At 43.9% G+C, this 20,997-nt stretch overlaps 1 protein-coding gene across 1 annotated transcript in view; it reads right to left on the reverse strand.

The window, feature by feature from the left end:
- The window catches only part of LOC109886058 (bifunctional heparan sulfate N-deacetylase/N-sulfotransferase 4-like), a 62,529-nt gene that overhangs the window by 24,638 nt on the left and 16,894 nt on the right, over nt 1–20,997 (reverse strand). The window contains 4 exon segments of the mRNA XM_031814613.1: nt 9,021–9,149; nt 12,341–12,526; nt 18,023–18,177; nt 18,563–18,650. Of these exon segments, the coding sequence (XP_031670473.1) occupies nt 9,021–9,149; nt 12,341–12,526; nt 18,023–18,177; nt 18,563–18,650 (558 nt within the window).

The following is a 20,997-nucleotide window of genomic DNA, read 5'->3' on the forward strand; positions in this document are numbered from 1 at the left end:
ATGGTCACATGGTTAGCAGATGTTATTGGTCACATGGTTAGCAGATGTTATTGATCACATGGTTAGCAGATGTTATTGATCACATGGTTAGCAGATGTTACTGGTCACATGGTTAGCAGATGTTATTGGTCACATAGCAGATGATAATGGCCACATGGTTAGCAGATGTTAATGGTCACATGGTTAGCAGATGTTATTGGTCACATAGCAGATGATAATGGCCACATGGTTAGCAGATGTTACTGGTCACATGGTTAGCAGATGTTATTGGTCACATAGCAGATGATAATGGCCACATGGTTAGCAGATGTTAATGGTCACATGGTTAGCAGATGTTAATGGTCACATGGTTAGCAGATGTTATTGGTCACATGGTTAGCAGATGTTATTGGTCACATGGTTAGCAGATGTTAATGGTCACATGGTTAGCAGATGTTATTGGTCACATGGTTAGGAGATGTTAATGGTCACATGGTTAGCAGATGTTATTGGTCACATGATTAGCAGATGTTATTGGTCACATAGCAGATGATAATGGCCACATGGTTAGCAGATGTTACTGGTCACATGGTTAGCAGATGTTACTGTTCACATGGTTAGCAGATATTATTGGTCACATGGTTAGCAGATGTTATTGGTCACATGGTTAGCAGATGTTATAGGTCACATAGCAGATGATAATGGCCACATGGTTAGCAGATGTTATTGGTCACATGGTTAGCAGATGTTATTGGTCACATTGTTAGCAGATGTTATTGGTCACATGGTTAGCAGATGTTATTGGTCACATGGTTAGCAGATGTTACTGGTCACATGGTTAGCAGATGTTATTGGTCACATGGTTAGCAGATGTTATTGGTCACATGGTTAGCAGATGTCATTGGTCACATTGTTAGCAGATGTTATTGGTCACATAGCAGATGTTAATGGTCACATGGTTAGCAGATGTTAATGGTCACATGGTTAGCAGATGTTATTGCTCACATGGTTAGCAGATGTTAATGGTCACATGGTTAGCAGATGTTATTAGTCACATGGTTAGCAGATGTTATTGGTCACATACACATGGTTAGCAGATGTTAATGGTCACATGGTTAGCAGATGTTATTGGTCACATGGGTAGCAGATGTTATTGGTCACATGGTTAGCAGATGTTAATGGTCACATGGTTAGCAGATGTTATTGGTCACATGGTTAGCAGATGTTATTGGTCACATAGCAGATGATAATGGCCACATGGTTAGCAGATGTTACTGGTCACATGGTTAACAGATGTTAATGGTCACATGGTTAGCAGATGTTACTGTTCACATGGTTAGCAGATATTATTGGTCACATGGTTAGCAGATGTTATTGGTCACATGATTAGCAGATGTTATTGGTCACATGGTTAGCAGATGTTAATGGTCACATGGTTAGCAGATGTTAATGGTCACATGGTTAGCAGATGTTACTGGTCACATGGTTAGCAGATGTTATTGATCACATGGTTAGCAGATGTTAATGCGAGTGTAGTGAAATGCTTGTGCTTCTAGTTCTGACAGTGCAGTAATAACCAATGAGTAATCTAACCAACAATTCCACAACTACCTTATACACACAAGTGTAAAGGGATAAAGAATATGTACATATAAATATATGGATGGGTGATAACCGAACGCTATAGGCAAGATGCAGTAGATGGTATAGAGTACAGTATATACATATGAGATGAGTAATGTAGGGTATGTAAACATTATATAAAGTGGTGTTATTTAGTGACAAGTGATACATTTATTACATGCAGTTTTCAATTATTAAAGTGGCCAGAGATTTGAGTCAGTATGTTGGCAGCAGCCACTCAATGTTAGTGATGGCTGTTTAACAGTCTGATGGCCTTGAGATAGAAGCTGTTTTTCAGTCTCTCGGTCCCAGCTTTGTATTACTAGAATTTCAGATCAATTATATTCATTATTTAAATCCTTATTATGAGAATGTAGTATAAAGTATAAAGACTATAAATTATAGACTAGTGTGTGCTGCTAAAACAGACCTGATGATGTAATTCCAACTAATGGAAACAACAGTTAGAAAGAACAAACTTGTCCACCATTTTGTTTAGTTTTGTTGTTTTATGTATAAATGCTTTCAATCACCTTTTTCCAAACCCTTTCTACTGTAAATACACTACCACTCAAACCCTTTCTACTGTAAATACACTACCAGTCAAACCCTTTCTACTGTAAATACCCTACCAGTCAAACCCTTTCTACAGTAAATACACTACCAGTCAAACCCTTTCTACTGTAAATACACTACCAGTCAAACCCTTTCTACAGTAAATACACTACCAGTCAAACCCTTTCTACAGTAAATACACTACCAGTCAAACCCTTTCTACAGTAAATACACTACCAGTCAAACCCTTTCTACTGTAAATACACTACCAGTCAAACCCTTTCTACTGTAAATACACTACCAGTCAAACCCTTTCTACTGTAAATACACTACCAGTCAAACCCTTGCTACTGTAAATACACTACCACTCAAACCCTTTCTACTGTAAATACACTACCAGTCAAACCCTTTCTACTGTAAATACACTACCAGTCAAACCCTTTCTACTGTAAATACACTACCAGTCAAACCCTTTCTACTGTAAATACACTACCAGTCAAACCCTTTCTACTGTAAATACACTACCAGTCAAACCCTTTCTACTGTAAATACCCTACCAGTCAAACCCTTTCTACTGTAAATACACTACCAGTCAAACCCTTTCTACTGTAAATACACTACCAGTCAAACCCTTTCTACTGTAAATACACTACCACTCAAACCCTTTCTACAGTAAATACACTACCAGTCAAACCCTTTCTACTGTAAATACACTACCAGTCAAACCCTTTCTACAGTAAATACACTACCAGTCAAACCCTTTCTACTGTAAATACCCTACCACTCAAACCCTTTCTACAGTAAATACACTACCAGTCAAACCCTTTCTACAGTAAATACACTACCAGTCAAACCCTTTCTACTGTAAATACCCTACCACTCAAACCCTTTCTACAGTAAATACACTACCAGTCAAACCCTTTCTACTGTAAATACCCTACCACTCAAACCCTTTCTACTGTAAATACCCTACCACTCAAACCCTTTCTACAGTAAATACACTACCAGTCAAACCCTTTCTACTGTAAATACCCTACCACTCAAACCCTTTCTACAGTAAATACACTACCAGTCAAACCCTTTCTACAGTAAATACACTACCAGTCAAACCCTTTCTACTGTAAATACACTACCAGTCAAACCCTTTCTACTGTAAATACACTACCAGTCAAACCCTTTCTACTGTAAATACACTACCAGTCAAACCCTTTCTACTGTAAATACCCTACCACTCAAACCCTTTCTACTGTAAATACACTACCAGTCAAACCCTTTCTACTGTAAATACCCTACCACTCAAACCCTTTCTACTGTAAATACACTACCAGTCAAACCCTTTCTACTGTAAATACACTACCAGTCAAACCCTTTCTACTGTAAATACACTACCAGTCAAACCCTTTCTACAGTAAATACACTACCAGTCAAACCCTTTCTACTGTAAATACCCTACCAGTCAAACCCTTTCTACTGTAAATACACTACCAGTCAAACCCTTTCTACTGTAAATACACTACCAGTCAAACCCTTTCTACTGTAAATACCCTACCAGTCAAACCCTTTCTACTGTAAATACACTACCAGTCAAACCCTTTCTACAGTAAATACACTACCAGTCAAACCCTTTCTACTGTAAATACACTACCAGTCAAACCCTTGCTACTGTAAATACACTACCAGTCAAACCCTTTCTACTGTAAATACACTACCAGTCAAACCCTTTCTACTGTAAATACACTACCAGTCAAACCCTTTCTACTGTAAATACACTACCAGTCAAACCCTTTCTACTGTAAATACACTACCAGTCAAACCCTTTCTACTGTAAATACACTACCAGTCAAACCCTTTCTACTGTAAATACACTACCAGTCAAACCCTTTCTACTGTAAATACCCTACCAGTCAAACCCTTTCTACAGTAAATACACTACCAGTCAAACCCTTTCTACTGTAAATACACTACCAGTCAAACCCTTGCTACAGTAAATACACTACCAGTCAAACCCTTTCTACTGTAAATACACTACCAGTCAAACCCTTTCTACTGTAAATACACTACCAGTCAAACCCTTTCTACTGTAAATACACTACCAGTCAAACCCTTTCTACTGTAAATACACTACCAGTCAAACCCTTTCTACAGTAAATACACTACCAGTCAAACCCTTTCTACTGTAAATACACTACCAGTCAAACCCTTTCTACTGTAAATACACTACCAGTCAAACCCTTTCTACTGTAAATACACTACCAGTCAAACCCTTTCTACTGTAAATACACTACCACTCAAACCCTTTCTACTGTAAATACACTACCAGTCAAACCCTTTCTACTGTAAATACACTACCAGTCAAACCCTTTCTACTGTAAATACCCTACCAGTCAAACCCTTTCTACTGTAAATACACTACCAGTCAAACCCTTTCTACTGTAAATACACTACCAGTCAAACCCTTTCTACTGTAAATACACTACCAGTCAAACCATTTCTACTGTAAATACCCTACCAGTCACACCCTTTCTACTGTAAATACACTACCAGTCAAACCCTTTCTACTGTAAATACACTACCAGTCAAACCCTTTCTACTGTAAATACCCTACCAGTCAAACCCTTTCTACAGTAAATACCCTACCAGTCAAACCCTTTCTACTGTAAATACACTACCAGTCAAACCCTTTCTACTGTAAATACACTACCAGTCAAACCCTTTCTACTGTAAATACACTACCAGTCAAACCCTTTCTACTGTAAATACACTACCAGTCAAACCCTTTCTACTGTAAATACACTACCAGTCAAACCCTTTCTAAAAACGAATCAGACGATGAGGAAATCTCTGATTTAGTTAAAAACATTTTGAATTGAAGAAGATATTCTAGTCTTCTGATGACAGTGACGGGGAAACGGCGATCAACAGAGTTTGGAAAACAACAGGCCTAGGACTGGTCTAGGAACAGTGGAACAGTGGGTTAACTGGTCTAGGAACAGTGGGTTAACTGGTCTAGGAACAGTGGGTTAACTGGTCTAGGAACAGTGGGTTAACTGGTCTAGGAACAGTGGGTTAACTGGTCTAGGAACAGTGGGTTAACTGGTCTAGGAACAGTGGAACAGTGGGTTAACTGGTCTAGGAACAGTGGTTTAACTGGTCTAGGAACAATGGAACAGTGGGTAAACTGGTCTAGGAACAGTGGGATAACTGGTCTAGGAACAGTGGGATAACTGGTCTAGGAACAGTGGGTTAACTGGTCTAGGAACAGTGGGTTAATTGGTCTAGGAACAGTGGGTTAACTGGTCTAGGAACAGTGGGTTAACTGGCTTAGGAACAGTGGGTTAACTGGTCTAGGAACAGTGGGTTAACTGGTCTAGGAACAGTGGAACAGTGGGTAAACTGGTCTAGGAACAGTGGGTTAACTGGTCTAGGAACAGTGGGTTAACTGGTCTAGGAACAGTGGAACAGTGGGTTAACTGGTCTAGGAACAGTGGGTTAACTGGTCTAGGAACAGTGGGTTAACTGGTCTAGGAACAGTGGGTTAACTGGTCTAGGAACAGTGGAACAGTGGGTTAACTGGTCTAGGAACAGTGGGTTAACTGGTCTAGGAACAGTGGGTTAACTGCCTTGTTCAGGGGCAGAACGACAGATCTTTACCTTGTCGGCTCAGAGATTCGATCTTGCAACTTTTAAGTCATTAGTCCAACGCTCTACTAGCTACCACCCGCCACTAGGCTACCACTAGGCTACCACCCGCCACTACTCACTGTTTAGCACATGGCCTCTCATGTGATTCCTTAAAGAGATGGGTGGGGCTAAAGTTTAGAGGGTGTGAACGATGCTGAATGGGTGGGGCTAAAGCTTTAGAGGGTGTGAACGATGCTGAATGGGTGGGGCTAAAGTTTAGAGGGTGTGAACGATGCTGAATGGGTGGGACTAAAGTTTAGAGGGTGTGAACAATGCTGAATGGGTTTAGACAAACAGCTCTCTCTTACCAAAACATTCAAAGGCCCTTCTCTCAAAAAAATAGTTTACAAGTTTATCAACTTTCAAAGCAGAATAACTTTCCCATTGTTCCTCAAAAAGGCAGTGTATGATATACCATTTTCTAGCTCTGAGTCTCCACTTTTATCCAGTGTAAAACTTTTTTTTTTTAAATATTTTGCTACATAAGACCGATTTGAGTCGGTCAGTCACATATAATGGCAAGAACAGCTCAAATAAGCAAAGAGAAACAACAGTCCATCATCAAGTTAAGACAAGAAGGTCAGTCAATACGGAACATTTCAAGAACGTTTAAAGTTTCTTCAAGTGCAGTCGCAAAAAAATATTTATTTGATGAAACTGGCTCTCATGAGTTCTCACATTTTGTCCAGGAAGTTGTCTAAAGGGGATTGAATTTGTTGTTGCCTAATTGTCTTTTGGTAAATTTCCACACTACTTTCCTTCCATCTATAGTATTTCTTAATGTTACTCAGTTCCTTTGGCTTTGGTGCCTCATGATTGAGTATTGCTCTGTTCAAGTAGACTGTGATTTTGCTGTGGTCTGATAGGGGTGTCAGTGGGCTGACTGTGAACCCTCTGAGAGACTCTGGGTTAAGGTCAGTGGGCTGACTGTGAACCCTCTGAGAGACTCTGGGTGGGTTGAGGTCAGTGGGCTGACTGTGAACGCTCTGAGAGACTCTGGGTTGAGGTCAGTGGGCTGACTGTGAACACTCTGAGAAACTCTGGGTTAAGGTCAGTGGACTGACTGTGAACGCTCTGAGAGACTCTGGATTGAGGTCAGTGGGCTGACTGTGAACACTGAGAGACTCTGGGTTGAGGTCAGTGGACTGACTGTGAACGCTCTGAGAGACTCTGGGTGGGTTGAGGTCAGTGGGCTGACTGTGAACGCTCTGAGAGACTCTGGGTTAAGGTCAGTGGACTGACTGTGAACACTCTGAGAGACTCTGGGTTAAGGTCAGTGGACTGACTGTGAACGCTCTGAGAGATGCTGGGTTGAGGTCAGTGGACTGACTGTGAACACTCTGAGAGATGCTGGGTTGAGGTCAGTGGACTGACTGTGAACGCTCTGAGAGATGCTGGGTTGAGGTCAGTGGGCTGACTGTGAACACTCTGAGAGACTCTGGGTTGAGGTCAGTGGACTGACTGTGAACGCTCTGAGAGACTCTGGGTGGGTTGAGGTCAGTGGGCTGACTGTGAACGCTCTGAGAGACTCTGGGTTGAGGTCAGTGGGCTGACTGTGAACGCTCTGAGAGACTCTGGATTGAGGTCAGTGGACTGACTGTGAACGCTCTCAGAGACTCTGGGTTGAGGTCAGTGGACTGACTGTGAACGCTCTGAGAGACTCTGGGTTGAGGTCAGTGGGCTGACTGTGAACGCTCTGAGAGATGCTGGGTTGAGGTCAGTGGACTGACTGTGAACGCTCTGAGAGACTCTGGGTTGAGGTCAGTGGGCTGACTGTGAACGCTCTGAGAGACTCTGGGTTGAGGTCAGTGGACTGACTGTGAACGCTCTGAGAGACTCTGGGTTGAGGTCAGTGGGCTGACTGTGAACGCTCTGAGAGACTCTGGGTTGAGGTCAGTGGGCTGACTGAACGCTCTGAGAGACTCTGGGTTGAGGTCAGTGGGCTGACTGTGAACGCTCTGAGAGACTCTGGGTTGAGGTCAGTGGGCTGACTGAACGCTCAGAGAGACTCTGGGTTGAGGTCAGTGGGCTGACTGAACGCTCTGAGAGACTCTGGGTGGAGGTCAGTGGACTGACTGTGAACGCTCTGAGAGACTCTGGGTTGAGGTCAGTGGGCTGACTGTGAACGCTCTGAGAGACTCTGGGTGGGTTGAGGCCAGTGGGCTGACTGAACGCTCTGAGAGACTCTGGGTTGAGGTCAGTGGGCTAACTGTGAACGCTCTGAGAGACTCTGGGTTGAGGTCAGTGGGCTAACTGTGAACGCTCTGAGAGACTCTGGGTTGAGGTCAGTGGGCTGACTGTGAACGCTCAGAGAGACTCTGGGTTGAGGTCAGTGGGCTGACTGTGAACGCTCAGAGAGACTCTGGGTTGAGGTCAGTGGGCTGACTGTGAACACTCTGAGAGACTCTGGGTTGAGGTCGGTGATAAAGTAGTCTACAATACTACTGCCTAGAGATGAGCTATAGGTGAACCTACCGTAGGAGTCCCCTCCAAGCCTACCATTGACTATGTACATACCCAGGATGTAACAGAGCTGCAGGAGTTGTGACCCGTTTTTGTTGGTTGTGTTGTTGTAGTTGTGCCTAGGGGGGCATATGGGGAGGGAATGCTGTCACCTCCAGGTAGGTGTTTGTCCCCTGTGTGCTGAGGGTGTCAGGTTCTGGTCCAGTTCTTGCATTTAGGTCGCCACAGACTAGTACATGTCCCTGGGCCTGGAAATGATTGATTTCCCCCTCCAGGATGGAGAAGCTGTCTTCATTAAAGTATGGGGATTCTAGTGGGGGGATATAGGAAGCACACAGGAGGACATTTTTCTCTGTTGAGATCATTTCCTTTTGAATTTGAAGCCAAATGTTCCTGTTTTGCTCAATACCAAATCTCTCTCTCTCTCTCTCTCTCTCTGTTTGTGTGTGTGTGAGTGAGGGACGGGGTGTGTGTGTGTGTTAACTCACTGGGTTCAGTAGGACAGTAAGGAGTTAGCTCACTGGGTTCAGTAGGACAGTAAGGAGTTAACTCACTGGGTTCAGTAGGACAGTAAGGAGTTAGCTCACTGGGTTCAGTAGGACAGTAAGGAGTTAACTCACTGGGTTCAGCAGGACAGTAAGGAGTTAACTCACTGGGTTCAGTCGGACAGTAAGGAGTTGACTCACTGGGTTCAGAAGGACAGTAAGGAGTTAACTCACTGGGTTCAGTAGGACAGTCAGGAACAGTTCTCCTCCCATGATGCTGTTGTCCAGTTCCTTAGGTCCTCCAGGATAGTCCTTATAGTAAATGGTGTGTGTGAACAATCCACACGTCTGACGCGGCAGCACCTACACACACACACACACACACACACACACACACACACACACACACACACACACACACACACACACACACACACACACACACACACACACACACACACACACACATACAAAAAACCACAGAATTGTAAATTAGGAGAGGAGAGGACAGATAGACTAACTGCAGTTAGTGCTAAATACGGCTGCTAGAATCCTGACTAGAACCCAAAAATTTGATCATATTACTCCCGTGCTAGCCTTCCTGTTAAGGCAAGGGCTGATTTCAAGGTTTTACTAATACAAAGTATTACATGGGCTTGCTCCTACCTACCTTTCTGATTTGGTCCTGCCGTACATACCTACACGTACGCTACGGTCACAAGACGCAGGCCTCCTAATTGTCCCTAGAGTTTCTAAGCAAACAGCTGGAGGCAGGGCTTTCTCCTATAGAGCTCCATTTTTATGGAACGGTCTGCCTACCCATGTCAGAGACGCAAACTCGGTCTCAACCTTTAAGTCTTTACTGAAGACTCATCTCTTCAGTGGGTCTTATGAATGAGTGTAGTCTGACCCAGGACTGTGAAGGTGAACGGAAAGGCTCTGGAGCAACGAACCACCCTTGCTGCCTCTGCCTGGCCGGTTCCCCTCTTTCCACTGGGATTCTCTGCCTCTAACCCTATTATAGGGGCTGAGTCACTGGCTTACTGGTGCTCTTCAAAACCATCCCTAGGAGGGGTGCATCACTTGAGTGGGTAGAGTCACTGATGTGATCTTCCTGTCTGGGTTGGCGCCCCCCCTTGGGTTGTGCCGTTGCGGAGATCTTTGTGGGCTATACTCGGCCTTGTCTCAGGATGGTAAGTTGGTGGTTGAAGATATCCCTCTAGTGGTGTGGGGGCTGCGCTTTGGCAAAGTGGGTGGGGTTATATCCTTCCTGTTTGGCCCTGTCCGGGGGTGTCCTCGGATGGGGTGTCTCCTGACCCCTCCCGTCTCAGCCTCCAGTATTTATGCTGCAGTAGTTTATGTGTCGGGGGCTAGGGTCAGTTTGTTATATCTGGAGTACTTCTCCTGTCTTATCCGGTGTGAATTTAAGTGTCCTCTCTCTAATTCTCTCTTTCTCTCTTTCTTTCTCTCTCTCGGAGGACCTGAGCCCTAGGACCATGCCTCAGGACTACCTGGCATGATGACTCCTTGCTGTCCCCAGTCCACCTGGCCGTGCTGCTGCTCCAGTTTCAACTGTTCTGCTGTTTTCAACTCTCTAGAGACAGCAGGAGTGGTAGAGATACTCTGAATGATCGGCTATGAAAAGCCAACTGACATTTATTCCTGAGGTGCTGACTTGCTGCTGACTTGCTGCACCCTCGACAACTACTGTGATTATTATTATTTGACCATGCTGGTCATTTATGAACATTTGAACATCTTGGCCATGTTCTGTTATAATCTCCACCCGGCACAGCCAGAAGTGGACTGGCCACCCCACATAGCCTGGTTCCTCTCTAGGTTTCTTCCTAGGTTTTGGCCTTTCTAGGGAGTTTTTCCTAGCCACCGTGCTTCTACACCTGCATTGCTTGCTGTTTGGGGTTTTAGGCTGGGTTTCTGTACAGCACTTTGAGATATCAGCTGATCTAAGAAGGGCTATATAAATACATTTGATTTGAGATGGGAGAGGAGATGAGAGGTTAAGTGAAGAGATACACACAGAACTATTTGACCAAACCAACTGCCTACACTGATATAGCTGACACTGAAATACACAGTGGCTTCAGACAGTATTCATACCCCTACACTTATTCCCTCTGCCCTTGTGTTTTAGGTTATTGTCCGGCTGAAAGGTGAATTCATCTCCCAGTGTCTGGTGGAAAGCAGAGTGAACCAGGTTCTCCTCTAGGATTTTGCTCCATTCCGTTTCTTTTTTATCCTGAACGATGACAAGCATACCCCATAACATGATGCAGCCACCACTATGCTTGAAAATATGGAGAGTGATACTCAGTAATGTGTTGTATTTCATTTGTCCCAAACATAACACTTTGTATTCAGGACAAAAAGTTAATTGCTTTGCAACATTTCTTGTATAAATTTAGTGACTTGTTGCAAACAGGATGCATGTTTTGGAATAGTTGTGCTCTGTACAGGCTTACTTCGTTTCACTCTGTCATTTAGGTCAGTGTTGTGGAGTAACGACAATGTTGTTGATCCATCCTCAGTGTTCTCCTATCACAGCCATTAAACTCTGTAACTGTTTTAAAGTCACCATTGGTCTCATGGTTAAATCTCTGAGCAGTTTCCTTCCTCTCCGGCAACTGAGTTAGGAAGGACGCCTGTATCTTTGTAGTGACTGGGTGTATTGATACACCATCCAAAGTGTAATTAATAACTTCACCAAGCTTTTTTCATTTTTACCCATCTACCAATCGGTGTCCTTCGTTGCAAGGTATGGAAAACCTCCCTGGTCTTTGTGGTTTAAACTGTGTTTGAAATTCACTCTTCGACTGAAGGGACCATACAGATAATTGTATGTGAGGGGGTACAGAGATGAGGTAGTAATTCAAATATAATGTTAAACACTATAATTGCACACAGATTGAGTCCATGGCACTTATAATGTGACTTTTTAAGCATATCTTCACTCCTGAACTTATTGAGTCTGAGTGTTCTAAATGTCTGAGTGTTCTAAATGTTCAGAGCATTCTAAATGTTCAGAGTGTTCTAAATGTTCAGAGTGTTCTAAATGTTCCGAGTGTTCTAAATGTTCAGAGTGTTCTAAATGTTCAGAGTGTTCTAAATGTTCTGAGCATTCTAAATGTTCAGAGTGCTCTAAATGTTCAGAGTGTTCTAAATGTTCCGAGTGTTCTAAATGTCTGAGTGTTCTAAATGTTCTGAGCATTCTAAATGTTCAGAGTGCTCTAAATGTTCAGAGTGTTCTAAATGTTCCGAGTGTTCTAAATGGTCCAAGTGTTCTAAATGGTTTCGAGCATTCATAACAAAGAGGTTGAATACTTATTGATTCAAACTTTTCACCTTTTTTCATTTTTTATTAATTTAGAAAAATTTGGAAAAACATAATTACACTTTGAGATTATGGAGTATTGTGTGTAAATCTCTCCGTTTAATCCATTTAAAATTCTGTATAGAAAAAGGCTGTAATGCAACAACGTGGAAAAAGTCAAGGGGTGTGAATTCTTTCTGACGGCAGTGTACCAGTGTTTCCTCACCATAATATCATTGTGTATGAATCCTTTGCGGTATCTAGCAGGTTTGAGGTGAGGGTATTCCTCAGTAGATGTAACCCTGATGTTCCACACCTTCCTCCACGTCTCATACAGCTGGAGATGAACAGGGTAGACTCCTGAATGGTGGGGAGCAACAGCATAACCCTGGTCTACTGGAATACCATGATCCTACAGGGGGGAGAGAGAGAGAGGCATAGAGAGAGAGATGAACAAGACTCGGGAATGGTGAGGTGCAACAGCATAACCCTGGTCTACTGGAATACCATGATCCTACAGGGGGAGAGAGAGACATAGAGAGAGAGAGACATAGAGAGAGAGAGAGAGATGAACAAGACTCGGGAATGGTGGGGTGCAACAGCATAACCCTGGTCTACTGGAATACCATGATCCTACAGGGGGGAGAGAGAGAGAGACATAAAGAGAGAGCGAGAGAGAGATGAACAAGACTCGGGAATGGTGGGGTGCAACAGCATAACCCTGGTCTACTGGAATACCATGATCCTACAGGGGGGAGAGAGAGACATAGAGAGAGAGAGAGACATAGAGAGAGAGAGAGAGATGAACAAGACTCGGGAATGGTGGGGTGCAACAGCATAACCCTGGTCTACTGGAATACCATGATCCTACAGGGGGGAGAGAGAGAGAGACATAAAGAGAGAGCGAGAGAGAGATGAACAAGACTCGGGAATGGTGGGGTGCAACAGCATAACCCTGGTCTACTGGAATACCATGATCCTACAGGGGGGAGAGAGAGACATAGAGAGAGAGAGAGAGAGACATAGAGAGAGAGAGAGAGATGAACAAGACTCGGGAATGGTGGGGTGCAACAGCATAACCCTGGTCTACTGGAATACCATGATCCTACAGGGGGGAGAGAGAGAGACATAGAGAGAGAGATGAACAAGACTCGGGAATGGTGGGGTGCAACAGCATAACCCTGGTCTACTGGAATACCATGATCCTACAGGGGGGAGAGAGTGACATAGAGAGAGAGAGAGAGAGAGAGGAACAAGACTCGGGAATGGTGGGGAGCAACAGCATAACCCTGGTCTACTGGAATACCATGATCCTACAGGGGGGAGAGAGAGAGAGACATAGAGAGAGAGAGATGAACAAGACTCGGGAATGGTGGGGTGCAACAGCATAACCCTGGTCTACTGGAATACCATGATCCTACAGGGGGGAGAGAGAGAGACATAGAGAGAGAGAGAGACATAGAGAGAGACATAGAGAGAGAGAGAGAGATGAACAAGACTCGGGAATGGTGGGGTGCAACAGCATAACCCTGGTCTACTGGAATACCATGATCCTACAGGGGGGAGAGAGAGACATAGGGAGAGAGAGAGAGATGAACAAGGCTCGGGAATGGTGGGGTGCAACAGCATAACCATGATCCTACAGGGGGGAGAGAGAGAGAGACATAGAGAGAGAGAGAGAGAGATGAACAAGACTCGGGAATGGTGGGGTGCAACAGCATAACCCTGGTCTACTGGAATACCATGATCCTACAGGGGGGAGAGAGTGACATAGAGAGAGAGAGAGAGAGAGAGGAACAAGACTCGGGAATGGTGGGGAGCAACAGCATAACCCTGGTCTACTGGAATACCATGATCCTACAGGGGGGAGAGAGAGAGAGACATAGAGAGAGAGAGATGAACAAGACTCGGGAATGGTGGGGTGCAACAGCATAACCCTGGTCTACTGGAATACCATGATCCTACAGGGGGGAGAGAGAGAGACATAGAGAGAGAGAGAGACATAGAGAGAGACATAGAGAGAGAGAGAGAGATGAACAAGACTCGGGAATGGTGGGGTGCAACAGCATAACCCTGGTCTACTGGAATACCATGATCCTACAGGGGGGAGAGAGAGACATAGGGAGAGAGAGAGAGAGATGAACAAGGCTCGGGAATGGTGGGGTGCAACAGCATAACCATGATCCTACAGGGGGGAGAGAGAGAGAGACATAGAGAGAGAGAGAGAGAGATGAACAAGACTCGGGAATGGTGGGGTGCAACAGCATAACCCTGGTCTACTGGAATACCATGATCCTACAGGGGGGAGAGAGAGAGACATAGAGAGAGAGATGAACAAGACTCGGGAATGGTGGGGTGCAACAGCATAACCCTGGTCTACTGGAATACCATGATCCTACAGGGGAGGGGGAGACATAGGGAGAGAGAGAGAGAGATGAACAAGGCTCGGGAATGGTGGGGTGCAACAGCATAACCCTGGTCTACTGGAATACCATGATCCTACAGGGGAGGGGGAGACATAGGGAGAGAGAGAGAGAGATGAACAAGACTCGGGAATGGTGGGGTGCAACAGCATAACCCTGGTCTACTGGAATACCATGATCCTACAGGGGGGAGAGAGAGACATAGGGAGAGAGAGAGAGAGATGAACAAGGCTCGGGAATGGTGGGGTGCAACAGCATAACCCTGGTCTACTGGATAACCATGATCCTACAGGGGGGAGAGAGAGAGAGACTTAGAGAGAGAGAGAGAGATGAACAAGACTCGGGAATGGTGGGGTGCAACAGAAAACAATAAACAAACAACGACACAAAGAATTATCTATCCAAAATGGAGATGTCTGGGTAAACCACTTCTCCAATCTTTTTGTCTCTATAACAAAGAACAAAGAACAAACAGCAAAAACATATACATGATCACATACAGATCTTAGAATCAACTATTAAAGACCAGAACCCACTGGATTCCAGAACCCACTGGATTCCAGACCCCACTGGATTCCAGAACCCACTGGATTCTCCAATTACCTTGGCCTGTGGTGTTGATGGTATCCTAAATGAAATAATAAAATATACAGATCACAAATTCTAATTGGCTAAACTTGTACTTAAACTCAACTTAAACTTTTTAACATCATCCTCAGCTCTGGCATCTTCCCCAATATTTGGAACCAAAGACTGGTCACCTCAATCCACAAAAGTGGAGACAAATTTGACCCCGATAACTACCATGGGATATGAGTCAACAGCAACCTTGGGAAAATCCTCTGCATTATCATTAACAGCAGACTTGTGTATTTCCTCAGTGAAAACAATGTACTGAGCAAATGTCAAATTGGCTTTTTACCAAATTGCTGCACAACAGACCACGTATTCACCCTGCACACCCTAAATGAGAAACAAACAAACCAAAACAAAGGAAAAGTCTTCTCTTTGTTGATTTTTAAAAAGCTTTCGACTCAATCTGGCACGAGGGTCTGCTATACAAATTGATGGAAAGTTGTGTTGGGGGGTAAAACATACGACATTATGACATCCATACATGTACACAAACAACAATTGTGCAATTGGCAAAAAAACATGCACATTTCTTTCCACATGGCCAGGGGGTGAGACAGGGATGCAGCTTAAGCCCCACCCTCTTTAAACATATGTCAACTAATTTGCTCTAGGGCACTAGAACAGTCTGCAGCACCCGTCCTCACCCTACAAGAATCTGAAGTCAAATGTCTACCATTTGCTGATGGTGCTTGATCAAATCAAATCAAATCAAATTTATTTATATAGCCCTTCGTACATCAGCTGATATCTCAAAGTGCTGTACAGAAACCCAGCCTAAAACCCCAAACAGCAAGCAATGCAGGTGTAGAAGCACGATGTGGAGGTGAAGTCAAATGTCTACCATTTGCTGATGGTGCTTGATGTGGAGGTGAAGTCAAATGTCTACCATTTGCTGATGGTGCCTGATGTGTACTGGAGGTGGGTTAGGCTAACCCTAACCCTAACCCACCCTGGAAGGTGAAGTTGAGAGTGTTGTGAACAGGTAGTTTATTCCTTTAAAATATCAAAAAAACTAAACAAAGTGCCCAAAACACGGAACAAATGTGCGGAACAAAAACACCAATAGACATAACACATGATGGGGAACAGAGGAATAAATACATAAATACAGATGGATGAAAACCAGGCAGGGAACAAGACACAACAAATGGATAAATACAGATGGATGAAAACCAGGCAGGGAACAAGACACAACAAATGGATAAATACAGATGGATGAAAACCAGGGAACAAGACACAACAAATGGATATGAAAATGGAGCGGCGATGGCTAGAAAGCCGGTGACGTCGATCGCCGCCCGAGGAAGTCGTGACAGATGCTTCAAGGAGTCCCCAACCAAGGAGGGCCTACAGCAGCACCTAGATCTTCTGCACATATTCTGACAGACCTGGGACCTGGGACCTGACAGACCTGGGCCCTGACAGACCTGGGCCCTGACAGACCTGGGACCTGACAGACCTGGGACCTGACAGACCTGGGCCCTGACAGACCTGGGACCTGACAGACCTGGGCCCTGACAGACCTGGGCCCTGACAGACCTGGGCCCTGACAGACCTGGGCCCTGACAGTAAATCTCAGTAAGACCAAAAATAATGGTGTTCCAAAAAAGGTCCAGGACCACAAATACAAATTCCATCTAGACACTGTTGCCCTAGAGCACACAAACAACTATACATACCTCAGCCTAAACATCAACTCCACAGGTAACTTCCACAAAGCTGTGAACGATCTGAGAGACGAGGCAAGAAGGGCCTTCTATGCCATCAAAAGGAACATAAAAGTTGACATGCCAATTAGGATCTGGCTAAAAATACTTGAATCAGTTATAGAACCCATTGCCCTTTATGGTTGTGAGGTCTGGAGTCCGCTCACCAACCAAGACTTCACTAAATGGGACAAACACCAAATTGAGACTCTGCATGTAGAATTCTGCAAAAATATCCTCCGTGTACAACGTAGAACACCAAATAATGCATGCAGAGCAGAATTAGGCTGATACCCACTAATGATCAAAATCCAGAAAAGAGCCGTAAAATTCCACAACCACCTAAAATGAAGTGATTCCCAAACCTTCCAAAACAAAGCCATCACCTACAGAGAGATGAACCTGGAGAAGAGTCCCCTAAGCACACCGGACATTTAGAACACTCACACATTTAGAACACTCACACATTTAGAACACTCAGAACATTTGGAACACTCAGAACATTTAGAACACTCCACATTTAGACCACTCAGGCTCTTTTCACAAACACACCCCGCAGAGCCCCAGGACAGCAACACAATTAGATAATTACTTGACATGTTGGAAAGTATTAACAAAAAAACAGAGCAAACTAGAATAATTATATTTTGACCCAAACTTAAGGAAAGGTTTGACAATGTACAGACTCAGTGAGCATAGCCTTGCTATTGAGAAAGGTCGCCGTAGGCAGACCTGGCTCTCAAGAGAAGACAAGCTTATCATTACAACACTGTAAATATACATAAATATGATATTTATTTTATTTATTTCTGTGAGTGTAATGTTTACTGTTCATTTTATATTGTTTATTTCACTTTTGATTATTGTCTATTTCACTTGCTTTGGCAATGTTAACATATGTTTCCCATGAGAATAAAGACCTTAAATTGAATTGAGAGAGACACACATAGAGAGAGAGAGACAGAGAGAAAGACAGAGAGATCGAGAGATAGAGAGACAGAGAGAGAGAGAGCGAGAGACAGAGAGAGGGAGAATCACATCACCGTGGATTTTAATGAGTTTTATTCTGTTGGAAAATGACAATAAAAAGCTGTTAAAGTCTGATTACCACTAATAATTTATGTGTGTGTGTGTGTGTCTCACCAGAGCGAAGTCCTTGTTAAGGACCATCTGCTCCAGCAGAGAGGTGAGGTTGTTGAAGAGGTGTGGCTGCATGTGGCTGTACATGTGAGGGAACCACCAGAACTCTGATACAGAACCGAGCAGCACATCATCCCCCTCATCCTCTTCATCTGTACCTGGAAACCACTCAGACACACACACACACACACACACACACACACACACACACACACACACACACACACACACACACACACACACACACACACACACACACAGTAGTTCTGACTGGTTCTGTCAGTAGTTATATGACTGGTTCTGACAGTAGTTATATAACTGGTTCTGACTGGTTCTGACAGGTTCTGACAGTAGTTATATGACTGGTTCTGTCAGTAGTTATATGACTGGTTCTGTCAGTAGTTATGTGACTGGTTCTGACAGTAGTTATATGACTGGTTCTGACAGTAGTTATATGACTGGTTCTGTCAGTAGTTATATGACTGGTTACTGTCTCTATATAATTACTGTCCTTAATATGAACATTGTAACATTGTACTGTACCTGTATGGTAGAACTTTCCAGAGAAGCCCAGATTAAAGGTGAAGTTGGTGATTTGAGATCTCAGCTGGTTCTGGGTGTCCAGGAGGGCCTGGAGAAAGAGAGAGAGAGTTTTGTTAGATTTGTTATATGATCTCTTCTAAATGTTCTGAGTGTTCTAAATGTCTGAGTGTTCTAAATGTCTAAGTGTTCTAAATGTCATGAGTGTTCTAAATGTCCGGGTGTTCTATATGTCCGGGTGTTCTAAATGTCCGGGTGTTCTAAATGTTTGAGTGTTCTAAATGTCTCGGTGTTCTAAATGTCTGGGTGTTCTAAATGTCTGGCTGTTCTAAATGTCTGGGTGTTCTAAATGTCTGGATGTTCTAAATGTCTGGGTGTTCTAAATGTCTGGGTGTTCTAAATGTCTGAGTGTGTTAGATCTCATGTGTTACATTCTCCTACATTCATTTTACATTTCCACAAACTTCAAAGTGTTTCCTTTCAAATGATACCAATAATATGCATAGTTAAATAAAGGTTACATTTGAAATAATAAAAAAAGAATATCAGGCAGTTAGATTTGGGTGTCCTCTCTCTTTCCCCTTTTTCTCCTATCTCTTTCCCCTTCCCTCCTCTCCTCTCCCCTCTCTCTCATCTCTCTCCTCTTTCTCATCTCTCTCCTCTCTCCTTTCTCTCCTCTCTCTTTCCCCTTCCCTCCTCTCTCCTCTCTCTTTCCCCTTTCTCTCCTCTCTCTTTCCCCTTCCCTCCTCTCCTCTCCCCTCTCTCTCCTCTCTCTTTTTCCTTTCTCTCCTCTCTCTTTCCCCTTCCCTCCTCTCCCCTCTCCTCTCCTCTCTCATCTCTCTCATTCCCCCCTCTTCTCTTCTCTCCCCTTCCCTTTCTCTCCTCTCTCTTTCCCCTTGCCTCCTCTCCCCTCTCTTCTCTCTCTCCCCCTCTCTCCTTTCTCTCCTCTCTCTTTCCCCTTCCCTCCTCTCTCCTCTCTTCTCTCTCCCCCCTTTCTTCTCCTCTCTCTCTTCCCCTTTCTCTCCTCTCTCTTTCCCCTTCCCTCCTCTTCCCTCTCTTCTCTCTCTCCCCCCTCTCTCTTCTCTCTTCCTCCATCTCTCTCATTCTCCTTCCCCTCTCATTCCATTTCCCTCTCCCCCATATTTCTCCTCCCCCTCTACTTCCATACTTCTCTCAATCTCTCTGAAGACAACTGTTTTATTTTAAAGGAAGGCTGATACATCAGGAATGAATGGCTGTATCATTCTCTTTCTCTCAGTCTGTCTCTCCTCTCTCCATCTATCCCCATCTCTTGTCTCTTTCTCTCAGTCTGTCTCTCCTCTCTCCATCTATCCCCGTCTCTTGTCTCTTTTTCTCAGTCTGTCTCTCCTCTCTCCATCTATCCCCGTCTCTCAGTCTGTCTCTCCTCTCTCCATCTATCCCCGTCTCTCAGTCTGTCTCTCCTCTCTCCATCTATCCCCGTCTCTTGTCTCTTTCAATTCAATTCAATTCAATTCAAGGGCTTTATTGGCATGGGAAACATGTGTTAACATTGCCAAAGCAAGTGAGGTAGACAACATACAAAGTGAATATATAAAGTGAAAAACAACAAAAATGAACAGTAAACATTACACATACAGAAGTTTCAAAACAGTAAAGACATTACAAATGTCATATTGTATATATATACAGTGTTCTAACAATGTACAAATGGCTAAAGGACACAAGATAAAATAAATAAGCATAAATATGGGTTGTATTTACAATGGTGTTTGTTCTTCACTGGTTGCCCTTTTCTCGTGGCAACAGGTCACAAATCTTGCTGCTGTGATGGCACACTGTGGAATTTCACCCAGTAGATATGGGAGTTTTTCAAAATTGGATTTGTTTTCGAATTCTTTGTGGATCTGTGTAATCTGAGGGAAATATGTCTCTCTAATATGGTCATACATTGGGCAGGAGGTTAGGAAGTGCAGCTCAGTTTCCACCTCATTTTGTGGGCAGTGAGCACATAGCCTGTCTTCTCTTGAGAGCCAAGTCTGCCTACGGCGGCCTTTCTCAATAGCAAGGCTATGCTCACTGAGTCTGTACATAGTCAAGGCTTTCCTTAATTTTGGGTCAGTCACAGTGGTCAGGTATTCTGCCGCTGTGTACTCTCTGTGTAGGGCCAAATAGCATTCTAGTTTGCACTGTTTTTTTGTTAATTCTTTCCAATGTGTTAAGTAGTTATCTTTTTGTTTTCTCATGATTTGGTTGGGTCTAATTGTGCTGCTGTCGTGGGGCTCTGTAGTGTGTGTTTGTGTTTGTGAACAGAGCCCCAGGACCAGCTTGCTTAGGGGACTCTTCTCCAGGTTCATCTCTCTGTAGGTGATGGCTTTGTTATGGAAGGTTTGTGAATCGCTTCCTTTTAGGTGGTTGTAGAATTTAACAGCTCTTTTCTGGATTTTGATAATTAGTGG

The sequence above is a fragment of the Oncorhynchus kisutch genome, unplaced genomic scaffold (assembly GCF_002021735.2).
Source record: "Oncorhynchus kisutch isolate 150728-3 unplaced genomic scaffold, Okis_V2 Okis07a-Okis12b_hom, whole genome shotgun sequence".
Lineage (NCBI taxonomy): Eukaryota > Metazoa > Chordata > Actinopteri > Salmoniformes > Salmonidae > Oncorhynchus > Oncorhynchus kisutch.